General features: G+C 51.5%; 1 protein-coding gene across 1 annotated transcript in view; it reads right to left on the reverse strand.

Annotated features, from left to right (window-relative positions):
- Positions 1 to 27,364, reverse strand: part of LOC137519289 (ranBP-type and C3HC4-type zinc finger-containing protein 1-like) — a 238,698-nt gene that overhangs the window by 170,070 nt on the left and 41,264 nt on the right. Inside the window, exons 4-7 of the mRNA XM_068238232.1 lie at positions 25,006 to 25,147; positions 24,802 to 24,892; positions 21,979 to 22,249; positions 12,275 to 12,357 (exon numbers count right to left, since the gene is read on the reverse strand). Coding sequence (XP_068094333.1) covers positions 12,275 to 12,357; positions 21,979 to 22,249; positions 24,802 to 24,892; positions 25,006 to 25,147 — 587 coding nt within the window. The remainder of the gene's footprint in view (positions 1 to 12,274; positions 12,358 to 21,978; positions 22,250 to 24,801; positions 24,893 to 25,005; positions 25,148 to 27,364) is intronic.

Consider the following 27,364-nt stretch of genomic DNA (forward strand, 5'->3'; position numbering starts at 1 on the left):
GCCTCTCCTCCCAACCACTCCACAGTAACAGCCTCTCCTCCCAACCACTCCACAGTAACAGCCTCTCCTCCCAACCCCTCCACAGTAACAGCCTCTCCTCCCAACCCCTCCACAGTAACAGCCTCTCCTCCCAACCCCTCCACAGTAACAGCCTCTCCTCCCAACCCCTCCACAGTAACAGCCTCTCCTCCCAACCCCTCCACAGTAACAGCCTCTCCTCCCAACCCCTCCACAGTAACAGCCTCTCCTCCCAACCCCTCCACAGTAACAGCCTCTCCTCCCAACCCCTCCACATTAACAGCCTCTCCTCCCAACCCCTCCACATTAACAGCCTCTCCTCCCAACCCCTCCACATTAACAGCCTCTCCTCCCAACCACTCCACAGTAACAGCCTCTCCTCCCAACCATTCCACAGTAACGGCCTCTCCTTCCAACCCCTCCACAGTAACGGCCTCTCCTCCCAACCCCTCCACAGTAACGGCCTCTCCTCCCAACCCCTCCACAGTAACGGCCTCTCCTCCCAACCCCTCCACAGTAACGGCCTCTCCTCCCAACCCCTCCACAGTAACGGCCTCTCCTCCCAACCCCTCCACAGTAACGGCCTCTCCTCCCAACCCCTCCACAGTAACGGCCTCTCCTCCCAACCCCTCCACAGTAACGGCCTCTCCTCCCAACCCCTCCACAGTAACGGCCTCTCCTCCCAACCCCTCCACAGTAACGGCCTCTCCTCCCAACCCCTCCACAGTAACGGCCTCTCCTCCCAACCCCTCCACAGTAACGGCCTCTCCTCCCAACCCCTCCACAGTAACGGCCTCTCCTCCCAACCCCTCCACAGTAACGGCCTCTCCTCCCAACCCCTCCACAGTAACGGCCTCTCCTCCCAACCCCTCCACAGTAACGGCCTCTCCTCCCAACCCCTCCACAGTAACGGCCTCTCCTCCCAACCCCTCCACAGTAACGGCCTCTCCTCCCAACCCCTCCACAGTAACGGCCTCTCCTCCCAACCCCTCCACAGTAACGGCCTCTCCTCCCAACCCCTCCACAGTAACGGCCTCTCCTCCCAACCCCTCCACAGTAACGGCCTCTCCTCCCAACCCCTCCACAGTAACGGCCTCTCCTCCCAACCCCTCCACAGTAACGGCCTCTCCTCCCAACCCCTCCACAGTAACGGCCTCTCCTCCCAACCCCTCCACAGTAACGGCCTCTCCTCCCAACCCCTCCACAGTAACGGCCTCTCCTCCCAACCCCTCCACAGTAACGGCCTCTCCTCCCAACCACTCCACAGTAACAGCCTCTCCTCCCAACCACTCCACATTAACAGCCTCTCCTCCCAACCACTCCACAGTAACAGCCTCTCCTCCCAACCACTCCACAGTAACAGCCTCTCCTTCCAACCCCTCCACAGTAACAGCCTCTCCTTCCAACCCCTCCACAGTAACAGCCTCTCCTTCCAACCCCTCCACAGTAACGGCCTCTCCTTCCAACCCCTCCACAGTAACGGCCTCTCCTCCCAACCCCTCCACAGTAACGGCCTCTCCTCCCAACCCCTCCACAGTAACGGCCTCTCCTCCCAACCCCTCCACAGTAACGGCCTCTCCTCCCAACCCCTCCACAGTAACGGCCTCTCCTCCCAACCCCTCCACAGTAACGGCCTCTCCTCCCAACCCCTCCACAGTAACGGCCTCTCCTCCCAACCCCTCCACAGTAACGGCCTCTCCTCCCAACCATTCCACAGTAACTGCCTCTCCTTCCAACCCCTCCACAGTAACGGCCTCTCCTCCCAACCCCTCCACACTAACAGCCTCTCCTCCCAACCACTCCACAGTAACAGCCTCTCCTCCCAACCACTCCACAGTAACAGCCTCTCCTTCCAACCCCTCCACAGTAACAGCCTCTCCTCCCAACCCCTCCACAGTAACAGCCTCTCCTCCCAACCCCTCCACAGTAACAGCCTCTCCTCCCAACCCCTCCACAGTAACAGCCTCTCCTCCCAACCCCTCCACAGTAACAGCCTCTCCTCCCAACCCCTCCACATTAACAGCCTCTCCTCCCAACCCCTCCACATTAACAGCCTCTCCTCCCAACCACTCCACAGTAACAGCCTCTCCTCCCAACCATTCCACAGTAACGGCCTCTCCTTCCAACCCCTCCACAGTAACGGCCTCTCCTCCCAACCCCTCCACAGTAACGGCCTCTCCTCCCAACCCCTCCACAGTAACGGCCTCTCCTCCCAACCCCTCCACAGTAACGGCCTCTCCTCCCAACCCCTCCACAGTAACGGCCTCTCCTCCCAACCCCTCCACAGTAACGGCCTCTCCTCCCAACCCCTCCACAGTAACGGCCTCTCCTCCCAACCCCTCCACATTAACGGCCTCTCCTCCCAACCCCTCCACATTAACAGCCTCTCCTCCCAACCACTCCACAGTAACGGCCTCTCCTCCCAACCATTCCACAGTAACGGCCTCTCCTTCCAACCCCTCCACAGTAACGGCCTCTCCTCCCAACCCCTCCACAGTAACGGCCTCTCCTCCCAACCCCTCCACAGTAACGGCCTTTCCTCCCAACCCCTCCACAGTAACGGCCTCTCCTCCCAACCCCTCCACAGTAACGGCCTCTCCTCCCAACCCCTCCACAGTAACGGCCTCTCCTCCCAACCCCTCCACAGTAACGGCCTCTCCTCCCAACCCCTCCACAGTAACGGCCTCTCCTCCCAACCCCTCCACAGTAACGGCCTCTCCTCCCAACCCCTCCACAGTAACGGCCTCTCCTCCCAACCCCTCCACAGTAACGGCCTCTCCTCCCAACCCCTCCACAGTAACGGCCTCTCCTCCCAACCCCTCCACAGTAACGGCCTCTCCTCCCAACCCCTCCACAGTAACGGCCTCTCCTCCCAACCCCTCCACAGTAACGGCCTCTCCTCCCAACCCCTCCACAGTAACGGCCTCTCCTCCCAACCCCTCCACAGTAACGGCCTCTCCTCCCAACCCCTCCACAGTAACGGCCTCTCCTCCCAACCCCTCCACAGTAACGGCCTCTCCTCCCAACCCCTCCACAGTAACGGCCTCTCCTCCCAACCCCTCCACAGTAACGGCCTCTCCTCCCAACCCCTCCACAGTAACGGCCTCTCCTCCCAACCCCTCCACAGTAACGGCCTCTCCTCCCAACCCCTCCACAGTAACGGCCTCTCCTCCCAACCCCTCCACAGTAACGGCCTCTCCTCCCAACCCCTCCACAGTAACGGCCTCTCCTCCCAACCCCTCCACAGTAACGGCCTCTCCTCCCAACCCCTCCACAGTAACGGCCTCTCCTCCCAACCCCTCCACAGTAACGGCCTCTCCTCCCAACCCCTCCACAGTAACGGCCTCTCCTCCCAACCCCTCCACAGTAACGGCCTCTCCTCCCAACCCCTCCACAGTAACGGCCTCTCCTCCCAACCCCTCCACAGTAACGGCCTCTCCTCCCAACCCCTCCACAGTAACGGCCTCTCCTCCCAACCCCTCCACAGTAACGGCCTCTCCTCCCAACCCCTCCACAGTAACGGCCTCTCCTCCCAACCATTTCACAGTAACGGCCTCTCCTCCCAACCACTCCGCAGTAACGGCCTCTCCTCCCAACCACTCCGCAGTAACGGCCTCTCCTCCCAACCACTCCGCAGTAACGGCCTCTCCTCCCAACCACTCCGCAGTAAAAGCCTCTCCTTCCAACCCCTCCACAGTAACAGCCTCTCCTCCCAACCCCTCCACACTAACAGCCTCTCCTCCCAACCACTCCACAGTAACAGCCTCTCCTCCCAACCACTCCACAGTAACAGCCTCTCCTTCCAACCCCTCCACAGTAACAGCCTCTCCTCCCAACCCCTCCACAGTAACAGCCTCTCCTCCCAACCCCTCCACAGTAACAGCCTCTCCTCCCAACCCCTCCACAGTAACAGCCTCTCCTCCCAACCCCTCCACAGTAACAGCCTCTCCTCCCAACCATTCCACAGTAACAGCCTCTCCTTCCAACCCCTCCACAGTAACAGCCTCTCCTCCCAACCACTCCACACTAACAGCCTCTCCTCCCAACCACTCCACAGTAACAGCCTCTCCTCCCAACCACTCCACAGTAACAGCCTCTCCTCCCTACCCCTCCACAGTAACAGCCTCTCCTCCCAACCCCTCCACAGTAACAGCCTCTCCTCCCAACCCCTCCACAGTAACAGCCTCTCCTCCCAACCCCTCCACAGTAACAGCCTCTCCTCCCAACCCCTCCACAGTAACAGCCTCTCCTCCCAACCCCTCCACAGTAACAGCCTCTCCTCCCAACCCCTCCACAGTAACAGCCTCTCCTCCCAACCCCTCCACAGTAACAGCCTCTCCTCCCAACCCCTCCACAGTAACAGCCTCTCCTCCCAACCCCTCCACATTAACAGCCTCTCCTCCCAACCACTCCACAGTAACAGCCTCTCCTCCCAACCATTCCACAGTAACAGCCTCTCCTTCCAACCCCTCCACAGTAACAGCCTCTCCTCCCAACCACTCCACAATAACAGCCTCTCCTCCCAACCACTCCACAATAACAGCCTCTCCTCCCAACCACTCCACAATAACAGCCTCTCCTCCCAACCACTCCACAGTAACGGCCTCTCCTCCCAACCACTCCACAGTAACGGCCTCTCCTCCCAACCACTCCACAGTAACAGCTTCTCCTCCCAACCCCTCCACAGTAACAGCCTCTCCTCCCAACCACTCCACAGTAACAGCCTCTCCTCCCAACCACTCCACAGTAACGGCCTCTCCTCCCAACCATTCCACAGTAACGGCCTCTCCTCCCAACCCCTCCACAGTAACAGCCCCTCCTCCCAACCCCTCCACAGTAACAGCCTCTCCTCCCAACCCCTCCACAGTAGCAGCCTCTCCTCCCAACCCCTCCACAGTAGCAGCCTCTCCTCCCAACCCCTCCACAGTAGCAGCCTCTCCTCCCAACCCCTCCACAGTAGCAGCCTCTCCTCCCAACCCCTCCACAGTAACAGCCTCTCCTCCCAACCCCTCCACAGTAACAGCCTCTCCTCCCAACCCCTCCACAGTAACAGCCTCTCCTCCAAACCCCTCCACAGTAACAGCCTCTCCTCCCAACCACTCCACAGTAAAAGCTTCTCCTCTCAACCACTCCACAGTAAAAGCTTCTCCTCCCAACCCCTCCACAGTAACAGCCTCTCCTCCCAACCACTCCACAGTAACAGCCTCTCCTCCCAACCACTCCACAGTAACAGCCTCTCCTTCCAACCCCTCCACAGTAACAGCCTCTCCTCCCAACCCCTCCACAGTAACAGCCTCTCCTCCCAACCCCTCCACAGTAACAGCCTCTCCTCCCAACCTCTTCACAGTAACAGCCTCTCCTCCCAACCACTCCACAGTAACAGCTTCTCCTCCCAACCCCTCCACAGTAACAGCCTCTCCTCCCAACCACTCCACAGTAACAGCCTCTCCTCCCAACCACTCCACAGTAACGGCCTCTCCTCCCAACCATTCCACAGTAACGGCCTCTCCTCCCAACCCCTCCACAGTAACGGCCTCTCCTCCCAACCCCTCCACAGTAACGGCCTCTCCTCCCAACCCCTCCACAGTAACGGCCTCTCCTCCCAACCACTCCACAGTAACGGCCTCTCCTCCCAACCACTCCACAGTAACGGCCTCTCCTCCCAACCCCTCCACAGTAGCAGCCTCTCCTCCCAACCCCTCCACAGTAACAGCCTCTCCTCCCAACCCCTCCACAGTAACAGCCTCTCCTCCCAACCCCTCCACAGTAACAGCCTCTCCTCCCAACCCCTCCACAGTAACAGCCTCTCCTCCCAACCACTCCACAGTAAAAGCTTCTCCTCTCAACCACTCCACAGTAAAAGCTTCTCCTCCCAACCCCTCCACAGTAACAGCCTCTCCTCCCAACCACTCCACACTAACAGCCTCTCCTCCCAACCACTCCACAGTAACAGCCTCTCCTCCCAACCACTCCACAGTAACAGCCTCTCCTTCCAACCCCTCCACAGTAACAGCCTCTCCTCCCAACCCCTCCACAGTAACAGCCTCTCCTCCCAACCCCTCCACAGTAACAGCCTCTCCTCCCAACCCCTCCACAGTAACAGCCTCTCCTCCCAACCCCTCCACAGTAACAGCCTCTCCTCCCAACCCCTCCACAGTAACAGCCTCTCCTCCCAACCCCTCCACAGTAACAGCCTCTCCTCCCAACCCCTCCACAGTAACAGCCTCTCCTCCCAACCCCTCCACAGTAACAGCCTCTCCTCCCAACCCCTCCACAGTAACAGCCTCTCCTCCCAACCATTCCACAGTAACAGCCTCTCCTCCCAACCATTCCACAGTAACAGCCTCTCCTTCCAACCCCTCCACAGTAACAGCCTCTCCTCCCAACCACTCCACAATAACAGCCTCTCCTCCCAACCACTCCACAGTAACGGCCTCTCCTCCCAACCACTCCACAGTAACGGCCTCTCCTCCCAACCATTCCACAGTAACGGCCTCTCCTCCCAACCCCTCCACAGTAACGGCCTCTCCTCCCAACCACTCCACAGTAACAGCCTCTCCTCCCAACCCCTCCACAGTAACAGCCTCTCCTCCCAACCCCTCCACAGTAACAGCCTCTCCTCCCAACCACTCCACAGTAACGGCCTCTCCTCCCAACCACTCCACAGTAACGGCCTCTCCTCCCAACCACTCCACAGTAACGGCCTCTCCTCCCAACCACTCCACAGTAACGGCCTCTCCTCCCAACCATTCCACAGTAACGGCCTCTCCTCCCAACCCCTCCACAGTAACGGCCTCTCCTCCCAACCATTCCACAGTAACGGCCTCTCCTCCCAACCCCTCCACAGTAACGGCCTCTCCTCCCAACCACTCCACAGTAACAGCCTCTCCTCCCAACCCCTCCACAGTAACAGCCTCTCCTCCCAACCCCTCCACAGTAACAGCCTCTCCTCCCAACCCCTCCACAGTAACAGCCTCTCCTCCCAACCCCTCCACAGTAACAGCCTCTCCTCCCAACCCCTCCACAGTAAAAGCCTCTCCTCCCAACCCCTCCACAGTAAAAGCCTCTCCTCCTCCCAACCCCTCCACAGTAACAGCCTCTCTTCCCAACCCCTCCACAGTAACAGCCTCTCCTCCCAACCACTCCACAGTAACAGCCTCTCCTCCCAACCATTCCACAGTAACAGCCTCTCCTTCCAACCCCTCCGCAGTAACAGCCTCTCCTCCCAACCACTCCGCAGTAACGGCCTCTCCTCCCAACCACTCCGCAGTAACGGCCTCTCCTCCCAACCCCTCCACAGTAACGGCCTCTCCTCCCAACCCCTCCACAGTAACGGCCTCTCCTCCCAACCCCTCCACAGTAACGGCCTCTCCTCCCAACCCCTCCACAGTAACGGCCTCTCCTCCCAACCCCTCCACAGTAACGGCCTCTCCTCCCAACCCCTCCACAGTAACGGCCTCTCCTCCCAACCCCTCCACAGTAACGGCCACTCCTCCCAACCCCTCCACAGTAACGGCCTCTCCTCCCAACCACTCCACAGTAACAGCCTCTCCTCCCAACCCCTCCACAGTAACAGCCTCTCCTCCCAACCCCTCCACAGTAACAGCCTCTCCTCCCAACCCCTCCACAGTAGCAGCCTCTCCTCCCAACCACTCCACAGTAGCAGCCTCTCCTCCCAACCCCTCCACAGTAACAGCCTCTCCTCCCAACCCCTCCACAGTAACAGCCTCTCCTCCCAACCCCTCCACAGTAACAGCCTCTCCTCCCAACCCCTCCACAGTAACAGCCTCTCCTCCCAACCCCTCCACAGTAGCAGCCTCTTCTCCCAACCCCTCCACAGTAGCAGCCTCTTCTCCCAACCCCTCCACAGTAGCAGCCTCTTCTCCCAACCCCTCCACAGTAGCAGCCTCTTCTCCCAACCCCTCCACAGTAGCAGCCTCTTCTCCCAACCCCTCCACAGTAGCAGCCTCTCCTCCCAACCACTCCACAGTAGCAGCCTCTCCTCCCAACCACTCCACAGTAGCAGCCTCTCCTCCCAACCACTCCACAGTAACAGCCTCTCCTCCCAACCATTCCACAGTAACGGCCTCTCCTCCCAACCACTCCACAGTAACAGCCTCTCCTCCCAACCCCTCCACAGTAACAGCCTCTCCTCCCAACCCCTCCACAGTAACAGCCTCTCCTCCCAACCACTCCACAGTAACAGCCTCTCCTCCCTCCCAACCACTCCACAGTAACGGCCTCTCCTCCCAACCACTCCACTCTCCTCCCAACCATTCCACAGTAACAGCCTCTCCTTCCAACCCCTCCACAGTAACAGCCTCTCCTCCCAACCTCTCCACAGTAACAGCCTCTCCTCCCAACCCCTCCAAAGTAACAGCCTCTCCTCCCAACCCCTCCACAGTAACAGCCTCTCCTCCCAACCACTCCACAGTAACAGCCTCTCCTCCCAACCATTCCACAGTAACAGCCTCTCCTTCCAACCCCTCCACAGTAACAGCCTCTCCTCCCAACCACTCCGCAGTAACGGCCTCTCCTCCCAACCCCTCCACATTAACAGCCTCTCCTCCCAACCCCTCCACAGTAACGGCCTCTCCTCCCAACCACTCCACAGTAACAGCCTCTCCTCCCAACCCCTCCACAGTAACAGCCTCTCCTCCCAACCCGTCCACAGTAGCAGCCTCTCCTCCCAACCACTCCACAGTAGCAGCCTCTCCTCCCAACCACTCCACAGTAGCAGCCTCTCCTCCCAACCACTCCACAGTAACAGCCTCTCCTCCCAACCACTCCACAGTAACAGCTTCTCCTCCCAACCCCTCCACAGTAACGGCCTCTTCTCCCAACCCCTCCACAGTAGCAGCCTCTTCTCCCAACCCCTCCACAGTAGCAGCCTCTCCTCCCAACCACTCCACAGTAGCAGCCTCTCCTCCCAACCACTCCACAGTAGCAGCCTCTCCTCCCAACCACTCCACAGTAACAGCCTCTCCTCCCAACCATTCCACAGTAACGGCCTCTCCTCCCAACCACTCCACAGTAACAGCCTCTCCTCCCAACCCCTCCACAGTAACAGCCTCTCCTCCCAACCCCTCCACAGTAACAGCCTCTCCTCCCAACCACTCCACAGTAACAGCCTCTCCTCCCTCCCAACCACTCCACAGTAACGGCCTCTCCTCCCAACCACTCCACTCTCCTCCCAACCATTCCACAGTAACAGCCTCTCCTTCCAACCCCTCCACAGTAACAGCCTCTCCTCCCAACCTCTCCACAGTAACAGCCTCTCCTCCCAACCCCTCCAAAGTAACAGCCTCTCCTCCCAACCCCTCCACAGTAACAGCCTCTCCTCCCAACCACTCCACAGTAACAGCCTCTCCTCCCAACCATTCCACAGTAACAGCCTCTCCTTCCAACCCCTCCACAGTAACAGCCTCTCCTCCCAACCACTCCGCAGTAACGGCCTCTCCTCCCAACCCCTCCACATTAACAGCCTCTCCTCCCAACCCCTTGACAGTAACGGCCTCTCCTCCCAACCACTCCACAGTAACAGCCTCTCCTCCCAACCCCTCCACAGTAACAGCCTCTCCTCCCAACCCGTCCACAGTAGCAGCCTCTCCTCCCAACCACTCCACAGTAGCAGCCTCTCCTCCCAACCACTCCACAGTAGCAGCCTCTCCTCCCAACCACTCCACAGTAACAGCCTCTCCTCCCAACCACTCCACAGTAACAGCTTCTCCTCCCAACCCCTCCACAGTAACGGCCTCTCCTCCCAACCCCTAGGCAGTAACAGCCTCTCCTCCCAACCACTCCACAGTAACAGCCTCTCCTCCCAACCACTCCACAGTAACAGCCTCTCCGCCCAACCCCTCCACAGTAACAGCATCCACCAAAGCACAGTCCAAACGTCACTATTCTGTACTATGGGCACTATTCTATATTACGGTCACTATACTATATTACGGTCACTTTTCTGTACTATGGGCACTATTCTAGGTACTTGTGTATTATCTCGTCTAGCAGAACAGGCTCGGCAGTTAGACAGGCTGGAAAAGTGTGCACTGTGCTTCTTGAGCAGCTGATTCACCACAGATCAGCTGCTCCGTTCCACACAGCTTTCCTCACTGCGCTGTGTTGTAGCCCATCCCGAAGTCATAGCACTTGTCTGTGTAAGATGTGAGTAGAGGGGTTGTACAGCACACTGAATGCAGTGACCTCCGCTCCATAGACAGCAGCCGCTGATCCCCGCTTAGGTAAGCTCTCCCCTGGTGGGCTGTGATTCGGGGTGAGACCCTTTTATAGACAAGCTGTATGATAGCGGGCAGATTGCTGCAGGGCACAGCACTGTACATAGCAGGGGGTGTGAGGTGGATCACCTATGCTGGTGCTCAGCAAGTCCTCTTCCCTGTAATGTGATTAGGCAGAGTTGGTATGCCGTTAGAATCGCTTGTAATTCCCCTCCTCCAGGCTGGGAAGGCTTCAGGCCTCTTTCATTATTGCTCTCTATTGTTCTGCGGTCTGATCGCTGATGGAAAAGCCAACACGGGGCAGTGAGGAAAGCTGTGTGGAACGGAGCAGCTGATCTGTGGTGAATCAGCTGCTCAAGAAGCACAGAGCACACTTTCCCAGCCTGTCTAACTGCCGAGCCCGTTCTGCTAGACGGGATAATACACAAGTACCCAATTCTATACTAAGGGCTCTATACTATGGTCACTATTTTATACTATGGTCACTATACTATGGTCACTATTTTATATTTTATACTAGGTTCTAGGCCTGAACAATTTTAGGGAAAAATTGAATTGAGCAATTTCTGTTGCAAATCACAATTTCAATTCGATTCACGATTTCCTTCAAATTTTTGTTCCCCTCTGTGCCCCTCTGTCCCGTCTCTCTTTGTGCACTCTGTGTCTTTGTGCCCCCTTTCTCTCTCTCTGTATCCCCTTTGTGCCCCCCTTTTTCTGTGTCCCGTGTCTTTTTTTGTCCCGTGTCTTTTTTTTACCCCCTTTGTGTCTCTCTGTGCCCCCTCTGTGCCTCTCTTTTGCCCCTTTCGAGTCTCTCTGTGTGCCCTTTTTGTCTCTCTGTGCCCGCTCTGTCCCCTAAGCTGAAGCATTGCTGGACATACCTTCCAGCACGAGCCTAGCAATGCCAGTCTATCCACTTTGCGTCCTGCAGACTCTAATGCATGGCATACTTCCTGATTCCTGTATGTCATGACATACAGGAAGTATGCCGTGCACAAGAGCCGGCAAACGGCAACAGAGGATGGACAGCGTTGGACTCATGCGGAAGGTATGACTGACACTGCGGGCCACATATGCTGGGACTTGGAAGTTTGAAGCAGTGTCTTCAAACTTCCCCCTTGTGGAAATGTCGTCATCGCGATATTCTCCACTTTGACGATTCCGAAATTGTGAACTTGTTGATAGCGATTTTGGTTTAAATTCGATTTATCTTTCAGGCCTACTAGGTTCACTATATTATGGACACTATTCTATACTAGCATCACTATATTATGGTCACTGTTCTATACTATGGACACACACACAGTTTAGCTACACACACGGTGTAGCTAAACATACACACAATCACCCACAGTACAGCTAGAAACAGGCACACAGTGTACAGCTACACACAGTGTACAGATAGAAACACAAACATACTACAGCTACACACAGACTACACAAACACACCAAAGTTTAGCTACACACACACACACACACACACACACACACACACACACACACACACACACAGTACAGCTACATACACAGTGTACAGCTACACACACACACAGTGTAAAGCTAGTCACACACACTTAAAGTATAGCTACATACACAGTCCAGATACACACACGGTAAAGCTAAAACACACTACAGCTACACACAGACAGCAAAGTACAGCTATACAGACATGCACACAGTGCAGCTACACACCCACACATGGTACATCTACACACACACAGTGTACAGCTAGACACAGACAGCATAGCTACACACACACACACTGTACAGCTAAACACAAAGTGCAGTTACACACACACACACACACACACACACACACACACACACACACACACACACACACACACACACAGTGTACAGCTAGACAGAGACAGTAGCTACACAAACACACACAGTACAGCTACATACACACACATGGTGCAGCTACACACTGTACAGCTAGACACCCAAAGAGCAGTTACACACACACGCACACACACACACGGTGCAGCTACACGGTGTCCAGCTAGACACACTCATACCTGGACTGGGGAAGGTGGTGCAGCTTGGCCGGGATTCAGATGAGCAGATATATCCATCATCTCTGGCCTGCTGTTATTTACAACTAGAAAATAAGAAATGTTCCTATTAGTGTGAAATACACCTCCCCACTGTGCACAAAGCTGACTTACTACAACCGATACCAGGAAGAGAAGTGGGCAAAGGTCATTCTCTGCTTCCTGAAACTTGTCAGCTCGCAGCCAGGACTTTCCGTAACATGAACCTTCCTCATTCCTTGCAGCCTCTAACAGAAGCAGTAAGGACGCTGCAAGCGCAGGCCTCCACCTACAATGTCACCCCCCCATCATGCAGCCTAACAGAAGCAGTAAGGAGGCTGCCAGCGCTGGCCTCCACCTACAATGTCCCAAGCATCTCCTTCCTCTATACAAGAGTTTGTAGAAATCTCCTGCAGACAGCCAGTGCTCGGGGTGACGTCACCACAAAGGACTGGAACACGATTAGTAATTTACTGACTAAACTGAACAATAAAGCTGTGTACAGTCACATCGGGGGTCCGGTGCAACAGGGAAACAATATAAAATCACTCCTGGAAGAAGCTCTGGCATTAGGCTGTTCTCTGAACACCAGTCAGGACTGGCAGTATCAGCTCCTCTAGACCTGAGACAGGTGGGGTCCTCTATCTGCAGCCCCGACACTTGCTGGTTGTCTGCCTCCATCAAGCTTTCCTTCTGCTGGAGGTGACCTCTGATAGCACACAATTCCTGCAGCTCAGCCAAACTCATGAGAAAGAGAACTTTCCAAAATAAAGATAGGATAGACAAATAGGACTGTAGCTATGTTTTTAGCGTTAGGGCCCCCTTGTGACTTCTCCCAGACTGCACACACATGTTCCAGCATGCGGGACCACAATCTACATACAATACAGCTGAGATGCAGGTCAGACAGGAGAGGGCCGCTCTCCAATCGTCAGTTTTCCTGCATGTGAAAAACACATTCAAGTGTGACCTAGCACATCGGTTGCAGAAAATGCACAGAAACACGGACTAATGGGGACAGGACGTCTGGGAGGTGCATAAACATCCAATCCAATCACTTGCCACCATATGTCTTACTGGGACACCACAGGAACCAATCTGGAAAGGAAACCTTATACAAACAACCTCTGTTCTACGCAAAATGCAATCTCCATACACTAACGTTTCCCGAGACAAGTTCACAATCTGCGTATACTCAGCATGGATGAGAGCCTTTATATTTTATACCATTCGTTAACCACTTAATGACAAGCTGACTTATAAAAATGTTCTGCTAGAGCCTCTTAATGGCTCCAGGACATTTTTTATAAGTCAGATAGTGCTGCTACCGCAGTGCGCGTGCGCGCTCCCGCACGCTCCCACACGTGCACTGCCGAGCATGTGAAAATAGTGGAAAATTAAACCCCAAAGAAAAAAATACACCTTTATTTCCAAATACTATATTGTCACCATACTTTATTTTATATGTATACAGCGGGAGACATGGAAGTGCTTTCAAACAGAACTTATACCTGAATGGTCTATCTGCATGAATGTGCAGAGCTCCAGGAACTGGACAACATTACACACCTAGCACTCAAAACAGGCAAAGGAGGGTGTTAGCTTCAGTAAATAATGTGTGCACAGATTATTACCTAATAGACTTCCCCCCGGCGATGACGGACCCTCTCAGGGAAGGCCTAACACTAGTCTAGCAATAAAGGCATGTATTTAGCCTCAGTGGGGCTCTGCATGCCTCTCTTAGTTTTCATGTCAGGTGCAGCCTTCAGCACTGTCATTTGTCTGCCTTATTTTATATGTACACATTTATAAAGTAGATAACATGTGTTGTTGCGGTGGCTGCACGATGGAAGGGTGAGGAGGCGAAAGTGCCAGAACATACCAACCACAGCAGCGGGGCATGAGGAGGACACGTTCTACAGCTAAAGGAACTGGTTTCACCGCTTTATCGAGCATCCAGAAGAATTTAAAGTGGAATATAACCCAGAATTTCTTCTTGCGCTAAAAGATTATTTACAGCATATAATATACTAACAAAATGTAAAACAGCATTCCAAGGGTTTCATCACAGGGCTGACTCTTCTACAGGGAGAACCCACATCCGAACTGCTTATAATCTTATCTTATGTACACATTCTTTACTTGATACATTTATCTAAACATTCTCTGGCTGTGCAGGACTTCAGCTGATGAGTCCTGGGCTGAAAAACAGATCAGAAATCACTGCTGGCAGCTTTTACAACAGAATGACAACAGTAAGGGCCTGTTTCCACTACACGCAGATTGGATGCAGAAAAACTGACTCCAATGAATGTCTATGGGAAAATCTGCATCAGAAAAATTGCGTTTAGTGGAAACAGGTCCATAGGCATTCATTGGAGTCTGCTTTTCTGCATCCAATCTGCTTGTAGTGAAAACAGGCCCTTATAAATAAAATGCACCAGCAGCTTTCAAAGTTAATTCACTGAACGTTGGGAAGTTAAAATATCTAAATGAATATTAATACTTGTGCACAAAAGAAAATATGAGAATTGTATGGGCTATAAAAAGTAGGGAAACACATTTTTATTGAAAATTTTGTCAGAGTTTTAAACCGCTTGAAAGGAGGTCCCCTTACAGCGGCAATGCTATTGTTTGGTGAAATTGCACTCAATATTTAGAATATTTATCTGGAAGAACTATAAATCCAGGTTAGCTTGTAGCCTTTTGATAGGTGGGGACTGGGAGGACCAGATCTGAAGCCTGATCATAGGGCCCTCTCCCTGAATAGGATAATTGACTGGCAACGTCCTGGAAAAGACTCTGGCTGGTAGGAATTTAGCGGGAGCTCCTCGACTACATGCAGGTGGTAGAGGTTTAGGGGAGATGGCTCTGTGATAGGTGGGAGTGGGACCTACTCCCGGATAAAAATCTCCGGGCTCCCTTTCCTACGCCACTATTGCCAGTAGAAGGTTTTCCTTTATTTAAGCCAGGACTGGAAAAAAGGATTTTTCATTTTTGGGCGCGGAACTAAATTGCAGGCGCTAGGTGATTTTATTCATGGCACTATGATAAAGCCCTTAGAGACCCTGAGAGAGGACTATGGGACCTTCCAGTCTGACTCCTGGAGGCTGCAACAGATACAATCCTGGGCTGTGACACTGGGAAACTACGCTCCATTACTGATATGATGGCATGGGAAAAGATTTTTGTATTAGAATCTCAGCTACCTCACATGATTTCTAGCATCTATCAGATGATATTAGATCACATTTTATAAGGAATGGGAAAGGGAACTGAACTCTACCCTCTCAGAGGTTTAGGTCCAGAAAGTCCTAGGCCTCACTTAGCTTCCATTAGCGCTAAGATACAAGAGAGTAGTTACAAACTCTTAGTACAGTGATACAGGACAGCGGTGAAACTCTCTAAATTCTCCCCCTCCCAGGACCCCCCTGCTGGAGAGGATGTGGGGCTAGGGGGACACTGTCTCTCCTGTTCTGGGATTGGCTGATTATTGTGTCTCTCTGGAGAGATGTGGTGATTCTCCTCCTCCCAGGACCCTCCCTGCTGGAGAGGAGATATATAGAGGAGTACCCAGATGATGTTTTGACTTTCTCATTCTATAGATTTAGTGATCTAGCCCCTAGTTTCTCAAGTGTGGTACGCATACCCCAGGGGGTACTTCTGATGGTTCCAGGGGGCACTTGGGCTTGATATACTTAACCAAGAATAACAAATTTAGCGTTTTAGAAAATGATAAATCTTATTAAAACACCAAATTAGTATATTAGCTATTTAAAAGTAATAGTAAAAGCTTGGAAATTGTTTAGAACCAATTATCCTGTACTAGGATTAAATATATATTTGTCAAGGGGTACTTGTGATAATGATTACTATGCTGGGGGTACTTGCGATAATGATTACTATGCTGGGGGTACTTGCGATAATGTTACTATGCTAGGGGGTACTTGTGATAATGATTACTATGCTGGGGGTACTTGTGATAATGTTACTATGCTGGGGGTACTTGTAATAATGTTACTATGCTAGGGGGTACTTGTGATAATGATTACTATGCTGGGGGTACTTGTAATAATGTTACTATGCTAGGGGGTACTTGTAATAATGTTACTATGCTAGGGGGTACTTGTAATAATGTTACTATGATAGGGGGTACTTGTGATAATGATTACTATGCTAGGGGGTACTTGTGATAATGATTACTATGCTAGGGGGTACTTGTAATAATGTTACTATGCTAGGGGGTACTTGTAATAATGTTACTAGTATAGGGGGTACTTGTGATAATGATTACTATGCTAGGGGGTACTTGCGATAATGTTACTATGCTAGGGGGTACTTGTGATAATGATTACTATGCTGGGGGTACTTGTGATAATGTTACTATGCTGGGGGTACTTGTAATAATGTTACTATGCTAGGGGGTACTTGTGATAATGATTACTATGCTGGGGGTACTTGTAATAATGTTACTATGCTAGGGGGTACTTGTAATAATGTTACTATGCTAGGGGGTACTTGTAATAATGTTACTATGCTAGGGGGTACTTGTAATAATGTTACTATGCTAGGGGGTACTTGTAATAATGTTACTATGCTAGGGGGTACTTGTGATAATGTTACTATGCTGGGGGTACTTGTGATAATGATTACTATGCTAGGGGGTACTTGTGATAATGTTACTATGCTAGGGGGTACTTGTAATAATGTTACTATGCTAGGGGGTACTTGTGATAATGATTACTATGCTGGGGGTACTTGTGATAATGATTACTATGCTAGGGGGTACTTGTGATAATGTTACTATGCTAGGGGGTACTTGTAATAATGTTACTATGCTAGGGGGTACTTGTAATAATGTTACTATGCTAGGGGGTACTTGTGATAATGTTACTATGCTGGGGGTACTTGTGATAATGATTACTATGCTAGGGGGTACTTGTGATAATGTTACTATGCTAGGGGGTACTTGTAATAATGTTACTATGCTAGGGGGTACTTGTGATAATGATTACTATGCTGGGGGTACTTGTGATAATGATTACTATGCTAGGGGGTACTTGTGATAATGTTACTATGCTAGGGGGTACTTGTAATAATGTTACTATGCTAGGGGGTACTTGTAATAATGTTACTATGCTGGGGGTACTTGTAATAATGTTACTATGCTAGGGGGTACTTGCGATAATGTTACTATGCTAGGGGGTACTTGTAATAATGTTACTAGTATAGGGGGTACTTGTGATAATGATTACTATGCTAGGGGGTACTTGTAATAATGTTACTATGCTAGGGGGTACTTGTGATAATGATTACTATGCTGGGGGTACTTGTAATAATGTTACTATGCTAGGGGGTACTTGTAATAATGTTACTATGCTAGGGGGTACTTGTGATAATGATTACTATGCTAGGGGGTACTTGTGATAATGATTACTATGCTAGGGGGTACTTGTGATAATGTTTACTATGCTAGGGGGTACTTGTAATAATGTTACTAGTATAGGGGGTACTTGTGATAATGATTACTATGCTAGGGGGTACTTGCGATAATGTTACTATGCTAGGGGGTACTTGTGATAATGATTACTATGCTGGGGGTACTTGTGATAATGTTACTATGCTGGGGGTACTTGTAATAATGTTACTATGCTAGGGGGTACTTGTGATAATGATTACTATGCTGGGGGTACTTGTAATAATGTTACTATGCTAGGGGGTACTTGTAATAATGTTACTATGCTAGGGGGTACTTGTAATAATGTTACTATGCTAGGGGGTACTTGTAATAATGTTACTATGCTAGGGGGTACTTGTAATAATGTTACTATGCTAGGGGGTACTTGTAATAATGTTACTATGCTAGGGGGTACTTGTGATAATGTTACTATGCTGGGGGTACTTGTGATAATGATTACTATGCTAGGGGGTACTTGTGATAATGTTACTATGCTAGGGGGTACTTGTAATAATGTTACTATGCTAGGGGGTACTTGTGATAATGATTACTATGCTGGGGGTACTTGTGATAATGATTACTATGCTAGGGGGTACTTGTGATAATGTTACTATGCTAGGGGGTACTTGTAATAATGTTACTATGCTAGGGGGTACTTGTAATAATGTTACTATGCTAGGGGGTACTTGTAATAATGTTACTATGCTGGGGGTACTTGCGATAATGTTACTATGCTAGGGGGTACTTGTAATAATGTTACTATGCTAGGGGGTACTTGTGATAATGATTACTATGGTAGGGGGTACTTGTAATAATGTTACTATGCTGGGGGTACTTGTAATAATGTTACTATGCTAGGGGGTACTTGTGATAATGATTACTATGCTGGGGGTACTTGTGATAATGATTACTATGCTAGGGGGTACTTGTGATAATGTTACTATGCTAGGGGGTACTTGTAATAATGTTACTATGCTAGGGGGTACTTGTAATAATGTTACTATGCTAGGGGGTACTTGTAATAATGTTACTATGCTAGGGGGTACTTGTAATAATGTTACTATGCTAGGGGGTACTTGTAATAATGTTACTATGCTAGGGGGTACTTGTGATAATGTTACTATGCTAGGGGGTACTTGTGATAATGATTACTGTGCTAGGGGGTACTTGTGATAATGTTACTATGCTAGGGGGTACTTGTGATAATGTTACTATGCTAGGGGGTACTTGTAATAATGTTACTATGATAGGGGGTACTTGTGATAATGATTACTATGCTAGGGGGTACTTGTAATAATGTTACTATGCTAGGGGGTACTTGTAATAATGTTACTATGCTAGGGGGTACTTGTAATAATGTTACCTTGCTAGGGGGTACTTGTGATAATGATTACTATGCTAGGGTGTACTTGTGATAATGATTACTATGCTAGGGGGTACTTGTGATAATGATTACTATGCTAGGGTGTACTTGTGATAATGATTACTATGCTAGGGGGTACTTGTAATAATGTTACTATGCTAGGGTGTACTTGTGATAATGATTACTATGCTAGGGGGTACTTGTAATAATGTTACTATGCTAGGGGGTACTTGTAATAATGTTACTATGCTAGGGGGTACTTGTGATAATGATTACTATGCTGGGGGTACTTGTGATAATGATTACTATGCTAGGGGGTACTTGTGATAATGTTACTATGCTAGGGGGTACTTGTAATAATGTTACTATGCTAGGGGGTACTTGTAATAATGTTACTATGCTAGGGGGTACTTGTAATAATGTTACTATGCTAGGGGGTACTTGTAATAATGTTACTATGCTAGGGGGTACTTGTAATAATGTTACTATGCTAGGGGGTACTTGTGATAATGTTACTATGCTAGGGGGTACTTGTGATAATGATTACTGTGCTAGGGGGTACTTGTGATAATGTTACTATGCTAGGGGGTACTTGTGATAATGTTACTATGCTAGGGGGTACTTGTAATAATGTTACTATGATAGGGGGTACTTGTGATAATGATTACTATGCTAGGGGGTACTTGTAATAATGTTACTATGCTAGGGGGTACTTGTAATAATGTTACTATGCTAGGGGGTACTTGTAATAATGTTACCTTGCTAGGGGGTACTTGTGATAATGATTACTATGCTAGGGTGTACTTGTGATAATGATTACTATGCTAGGGGGTACTTGTGATAATGATTACTATGCTAGGGTGTACTTGTGATAATGATTACTATGCTAGGGGGTACTTGTAATAATGTTACTATGCTAGGGTGTACTTGTGATAATGATTACTATGCTAGGGGGTACTTGTAATAATGTTACTATGCTAGGGGGTACTTGTAATAATGTTACTATGCTAGGGGGTGTTGTAATAATGTTACTATGCTAGGGGGTACTTGTAATAATGTTACTATGCTAGGGGGTACTTGTGATAATGTTACTATGCTAGGGGGTACTTGTAATAATGTTACTATGCTAGGGGGTACTTGGCGTGTACAGGATTTTAAAAGGGGTACATACCAATAAAATGTGGAGAAACACTGCTCTTACCTATACCGTCCACTCCCCAATCATAGTAACATGTAGGGTTGTCCTGTTAACTGTTTGATATGTTGCCATTTACTAACATTTTTTCTTGTTTTATACGAATTAGAAATATGTCTGTGGATAGACTGCGGCTGTAACGCTCACCTTCTCCAGCTTTCACGGAGACTAGCCTTTTGTTATATAATATATTGGACTAAAAATGTTCATGGACAACACGATGGGAAGTGATGTTAATATAATAAGATCCATATCATTATGCTCTGTATGACCAAACAGCATCATGTAGACATGCTTTTATTGTCTGCCCTAAAGTGTGTATCTTGATGTACTTGTAATTGTCAATAAAGATTATGTTGTTGCCTCCGCTCAGTGACAGCCTATTAAGTGTCCCAGAGTTAGTAAAAGGTCAATTGTTCATGTATTTTATCTCCTCCTGCCCTCAGAAGTTGTACTCTGCCAGGAAAACTTTAATGGCTGTAATGTAGTTATCAGTGATGTTACTATATTCCCAACAAGACAGAAGCTGTCACTTCCATGCCTAGAAATTAACTCTTTCAGGCAGCAAAATAAAGCAAGTAAAACAGCCTGGTTATTAATATGTTTTCCACTGTGAGAGACAGCGAGTGGGTGGGGCCAGAGAAGGACGCTATACTGATCACCACAGTATTCTCTCTATGAAGTAGGCGGAGCAGAGATAGTGGGTGGGGCCAGAAAAGGAAGCTATACTGATCACCACAGCATTCTCTCTATGGGGAGGGCGGAGCAGAGCGGCAGCAGGTGGGTGGAGCCAGAAAAGGAAGCTATATTGATCACCACAGTGTACCCTCTATGGGGAGGGCGGAGCAGAGCGGCAGTAGGTGGGGCCAGCTAGAGGAAGTCCATAGAGGAGCCACAATAAGATCCCCGTGGTTAAAGAGGAGCTGTTAGGTATGGGGTCTCAGAGAAAAAAAAAACACACATATCAGTAGCTAAATACTGGCTGTACTTACATTACACATGCATTTCACTGTCCACGTTTGGATTTCACAGAATTTTTATATAGTATTTGCAGAGAATGATGCTCCTGACAGCTCATGGCAGGTTCCATGTTTGTCTGTCTTGTATGAAGCCAAATGTGTCGTCATGTCCTCCCTGCTTCCTGATGATTCCACTCACAAAAAAGATCCTAATGGACAACACTACTGTGCAGTGAATATTAATTAGCCATGTGGCTAGGAACAATAGCGGACTCATGCAGTATACTCTGCCCTGTGATTTTTCAGTGCTGTGAGCTGGGCTGCATTACAAGCTGCTGTAACATGAGCCTGTAACTTCTCACTAGCAGCCGAGGGGAGGACCCAAGGTGGGAAGAAGCAGCCCCAGAATGCTTTGCAGTATGGTATGCGGCCTCTCGTCCTACCTAAGAGCTTGGGAATAACAGCCTTGCTGTTCAGCACACATTAAAAGTAAGAGAGATTTTTAACTTCAGTATTGCCTTTTTGGCTTCCTTCTAAACTGTTTAACACAGGAGAATAGAGGTTTAAATTAGATTTTGCAGCCTGACAGTTACTCTTTAACATCCAAGTTACTTCCCACTGCAGAACATCACGGGCAGCATAACTGGAGCTACATTTCTGTGGATATAAGAGTTAGGCTCACAGAGAAATGTAAGCTATAGAATGACAATGTACCTGGTCTTGCGATGGGCCGGTTGGGAAGCGTGTTTGCTCTGCGATGGTCATCTGCTCCTGGAGGTGGTAAGCGTGGGGGGAGGGTGTAGGAACCGTTGCCATACTGGTCTTGTGGGGTCAGCTTTGCCCGTTTAGCACCCAGCAGGTAGAGGAACGCCGTGTCTCCATCTTTCCGAATCCCATAAGATCCAACCGTCCGTTCATCGCTGCACAGGCACTGGCCAATGATCCAGCGCTGAATACTGGGGTGGAACTGATAATCTCCGAAGATCTAGACATATGGAAAAAGAGAGATAATTAGTAGCTCACACAGGAGGTCGCTGAGAAGTTACTGTGCCCCAGCAGAGGCCGACTATGGACTCAACTACCATCTCCCTCCCCATCTGGCCTCACATCAGTATTGGTGCAGACTGCCAAGAGGCCGGAGGGGGCTGAGCTAAGTTACAGGACTGACTACAGGAAAGGCACAGAAGGAGAAGGCACGGAAGGAGAGGCACAGGAAAGGCACGGAAGCCGAGTTACAGGAGAGGCACAAAGGCCGAGTTACAGGAAAGGCACAAAAGCCGAGTTACAGGAAAACCACGGAAGCTGTGTTACAGGAAAGGCACGGAAGCCGAGTTACCGGAAAAGCACGGAAGCCGAGTAACAGGAAAGGCACGGTAGCAGAGTTACAGGAAAGGCACGGAAGCAGAGTTACCGGAAAGGCACGGAAGCCGAGTTACCGGAAAGGCACGGAAGCCGAGTTGCAGGAAAGGCACGGAAGCCGAGTTGCAGGAAAGGCACGGAAGCCGAGTTGCAGGAAAGGCACGGAAGCCGAGTTGCAGGAAAGGCACGGAAGCCGAGTTGCAGGAAAGGCACGGAAGCCGAGTTGCAGGAAAGGCACGGAAGCCGAGTTGCAGGAAAGGCACGGAAGCCGAGTTGCAGGAAAGGCACGGAAGCCGAGTTGCAGGAAAGGCACGGAAGCCGAGTTGCAGGAAAGGCACGGAAGCCGAGTTACCGGAAAGGCACGGAAGCCGAGTTGCAGGAAAGGCACGGAAGCCGAGTTACCGGAAAGGCACGGAAGCCGAGTAACAGGAAAGGCACGGAAGCCGAGTTACAGGAAAGGCACGGAAGCCGTGTTACAGGAAAGGCACGGAAGCCGAGTTACAGGAAAGGCACGGAAGCCGAGTTACAGGAAAGGCACGGAAGCCGAGTTACAGGAAAGGCACGGAAGCCGAGTTACAGGAAAGGCACGGAAGCCGAGTTACAGGAAAGGCACGGAAGCCGAGTTACAGGAAAGGCACGGAAGCCGAGTTACCGGAAAGGCATGGAAGCAGAGTTACCGGAAAGGCACGGAAGCCGAGTTACAGGAAAGGCACGGAAGCCGAGTTACAGGAAACACATGCAGTCATCATGTACCCCCTATAAAACATTGTAAGATATGGACTGCGTGTTTCACTGCTTGCTTTTGTGGAGCAGGCATTGCACCATTCTTAGAGCACATGTTTCTAAGACAAAAGACTCACTTTCTGCTTAACTGACCTTAGGCGGAGATAAAGTTTAAATCTGCTGAAAAGCATTCTTTCAGCCAATGACACGAAGCTTCCTCAAGGGAAGTGATATATGGTGAGGGGGTGGAGTCAATGAGTATATGGTATTTCAGCATGCTGCTTCTAGTCTCTGTCTCCTTTGGTCAGCAACGGAAGGTGTTGGTTCTCTTGAATGGGTAAGATATAATGGTTCTGGGTAATATGGGTTGTATTTGCAGGACATATTGGGAAGCTGCATTCAGGTTACATATTAATGTATACATTATGTGTATTGGTTTCTAAGCTCTATGCTTTACTGTTGAATTGCTCTGTACATCTTGCTTTTTCTGTAGCTCATCAGTGTCTGTACCTGTGTCACAATATTAGAATATTCACATCATATGGGGAATTGAATCCACTGGGTTGCAGATCTGATATCTGCTAAATCATCTTGTAGCTGCCTCCGATGAAATTGAGCTAACAAACATGCAGCCATCATGTACCCCATATAACACATGCAGCCATCATGTACCCCATATAACACATGTAGCCATCATGTACCCCATATAACACATGCAGCCATCATGTACCCAATATAAAACATGCAGCCATCATGTACCCCATATACCACATGCAGCCATCATGTACCAATGAAACACATGCAGCCATCATGTACTCCATATAACACATGATGCAGCCATCATGTACCCATATAACACATGCAGCCATCATGTACCCCATATACCACATGCAGCCATCATGTACCCCTTATAACACATGCAGCCATCATGTACCCCATATACCACATGCAGCCATCATGTACCCCATATAACACATGCAGCCATCATGTACCCCATATAACACATGCAGCCATCATGTACCCCATATAACACATGCAGCCATCATGTACTCCATATAACACATGCAGCCATCATGTACCCCATATAACACATGCAGCCATCATGTACCCCATATAACACATGCAGCCATCATGTACCCCATATAACACATGCAGCCATCATGTACCCCATATAACACATGCAGCCATCATGTACTCCATATAACACATGCAGCCATCATGTACCCCATATAACACATGCAGCCATCATGTACCCCATATAACACATGCAGCCATCATGTACCCCATATAACACATGCAGCCATCATGTACCCCATATACCACATGCAGCCATCATGTACCCTATATAAAACATGCAGCCATCATGTACCCCATATAACACATGCAGCCATCATGTACTCCGTATAACAGCAGAGGTGTTTGTGAAAGGTAGGTCTCATCCTGTATGCCACTTACCTGCTGCTTCAGCATGGCTATGGTAGTGTGGGCAAACACATAGGTAGATATAGTCACAGAGCCTTTAGCATCCTCCACACCAACCTTCATGCTGTGAGGACAGAAGAGACACAGTCATTGCTGCAGCAGCTTTATTTTGCCTCCATTGTCTGCTCTTTACCATTAATGTGTAAATATAGCTGGATGGAGACATAGTAAACTTACTTGATTTCATTTTTCGGGCAGCTTGTAGGGTTTAGCTGAACCTGGACACAGGCTCTCTGTTTGGCTAGCTCTGTGGCATACTTGGAGGCCAGTGTTTGATCACCACTCTCTATACATGTGCTGAGGCGCGCTGCCAAGTCCTCTGAAAGAGAACACACAGCTCTCAAACATTTGTAAAATAACACTGATAAAATAATAAAATATGTCTATTTTGCCATTTGCAAGAAGAGCATCTGCAGAAGAAGAGAGTCTGCGGAAAAAGACATCAGATCAGCCAGGGCAGGGGACGGGATACAGGTCAGCCAGGGCAGGGGACGGGATACAGGTCAGCCAGGGCAGGACCCGGGGTACAGGTCAGCCAGGGCAGGGGACTGGGTACAGATCAGCCAGGGCAGGGGACGGGGTACAGGTCAGCCAGGGCAGGGGACGGGGTACAGGTCAGCCAGGGCAGGGGACGGGGTACAGGTCAGCCAGGGCAGGGGACGGGGTACAGGTCAGCCAGGGCAGGGGACGGGGTACAGGTCAGCCAGGGCAGGGGACGGGGTACAGGTCAGCCAGGGCAGGGGACGGGGTACAGGTCAGCCAGGGCAGGGGACGGGATACAGGTCAGCCAGGGCAGGGGACGGGGTACAGGTCAGCCAGGGCAGGGGACGGGGTAAAGGTCAGCCAGGGCAGGGGACGGGGTACAGGTCAGCCAGGGCAGGACCCGGGGTACAGGTCAGCCAGGGCAGGGGACGGGGTACAGGTCAGCCAGGGCAGGGGACGGGGTACAGGTCAGCCAGGGCAGGGGACGGGGTACAGGTCAGCCAGGGCAGGGGACGGGGTACAGGTCAGCCAGGGCAGGGGACGGGGTACAGGTCAGCCAGGGCAGGGGACGGGGTACAGGTCAGCCAGGGCAGGGGACGGGGTACAGGTCAGCCAGGGCAGGGGACGGGGTACAGGTCAGCCAGGGCAGGGGACGGGGTACAGGTCAGCCAGGGCAGGGGACGGGGTACAGGTCAGCCAGGGTAGGACCCGGGGTACAGGTCAGCCAGGGCAGGACCCGGGGTACAGGTCAGCCAGGGCAGGACCCGGGGTACAGGTCAGCCAGGGCAGGACCCGGGGTACAGGTCAGCCAGGGCAGGACCCGGGGTACAGGTCAGCCAGGGCAGGACCCGGGGTACAGGTCAGCCAGGGCAGGACCCGGGGTACAGGTCAGCCAGGGCAGGACCCGGGGTACAGGTCAGCCAGGGCACGGGACAGGGTACAGGTCAGCCAGGGCAGGGGACAGGGTACAGGTCAGCCAGGGCAGGGGACGGGGTACAGATCAGCCAGGGCAGGGGACGGGGTACAGATCAGCCAGGGCAGGACCCGGGGTACAGATCAGCCAGGGCAGGACCCGGGGTACAGGTCAGCCAGGGCAGGGTACGGGGTACAGATCAGGCAGGGCAGGGGACGGGGTACAGATCAGCCAGGGCAGGGTACGGGGTACAGGTCAGCCAGGGCAGGGGACGGGGTACAGGTCAGCCAGGGCAGGGGACGGGGTACAGGTCAGCCAGGGCAGGGGACGGGGTACAGGTCAGCCAGGGCAGGGGACGGGGTACAGGTCAGCCAGGGCAGGGGACGGGGTACAGATCAGCCAGGGCAGGGGACGGGGTACAGGTCAGCCAGGGCAGGACCCGGGGTACAGATCAGCCAGGGCAGGACCCGGGGTACAGATCAGCCAGGGCAGGGGACGGGGTACAGATCAGGCAGGGCAGGGGACGGGGTACAGATCAGCCAGGGCAGGGGACGGGGTACAGATCAGCCAGGGCAGGGGACGGGGTACAGATCAGCCAGGGCAGGGGACGGTGTACAGATCAGGCAGGGCAGGACCCGGGGTACAGGTCAGCCAGGGCAGGGGACGGGGTACAGGTCAGCCAGGGCAGGGGAACAGATCAGCCAGGGCAGGGGACGGGGTACAGATCAGGCAGGGCAGGGGACGGGGTACAGATCAGCCAGGGCAGGGGACGGGGTACAGATCAGCCAGGGCAGGGGACGGGGTACAGATCAGCCAGGGCAGGGGACGGGGTACAGATCAGCCAGGGCAGGGGACGGGGTACAGATCAGCCAGGGCAGGGGACGGGGTACAGATCAGCCAGGGCAGGGGACGGGGTACAGATCAGCCAGGGCAGGGGACGGGGTACAGATCAGGCAGGGGACGGGGTACAGGTCAGCCAGGGCAGGGAACGGGATACAGGTCAGCCAGGGCAGGGGTCGGAGTACAGGTCAGCCAGGGCAGGGGACGGGGTACAGGTCAGCCAGGGCAGGGGACGGGGTACAGATCAGCCAGGGCAGGGGATGGGGTACAGGTCAGCCAGGGCAGGGGACGGGGTACAGA

Source organism: Hyperolius riggenbachi, chromosome 5 (genome assembly GCF_040937935.1).
Source record: "Hyperolius riggenbachi isolate aHypRig1 chromosome 5, aHypRig1.pri, whole genome shotgun sequence".
In the NCBI taxonomy this organism is placed as follows: Eukaryota; Metazoa; Chordata; class Amphibia; order Anura; family Hyperoliidae; genus Hyperolius; species Hyperolius riggenbachi.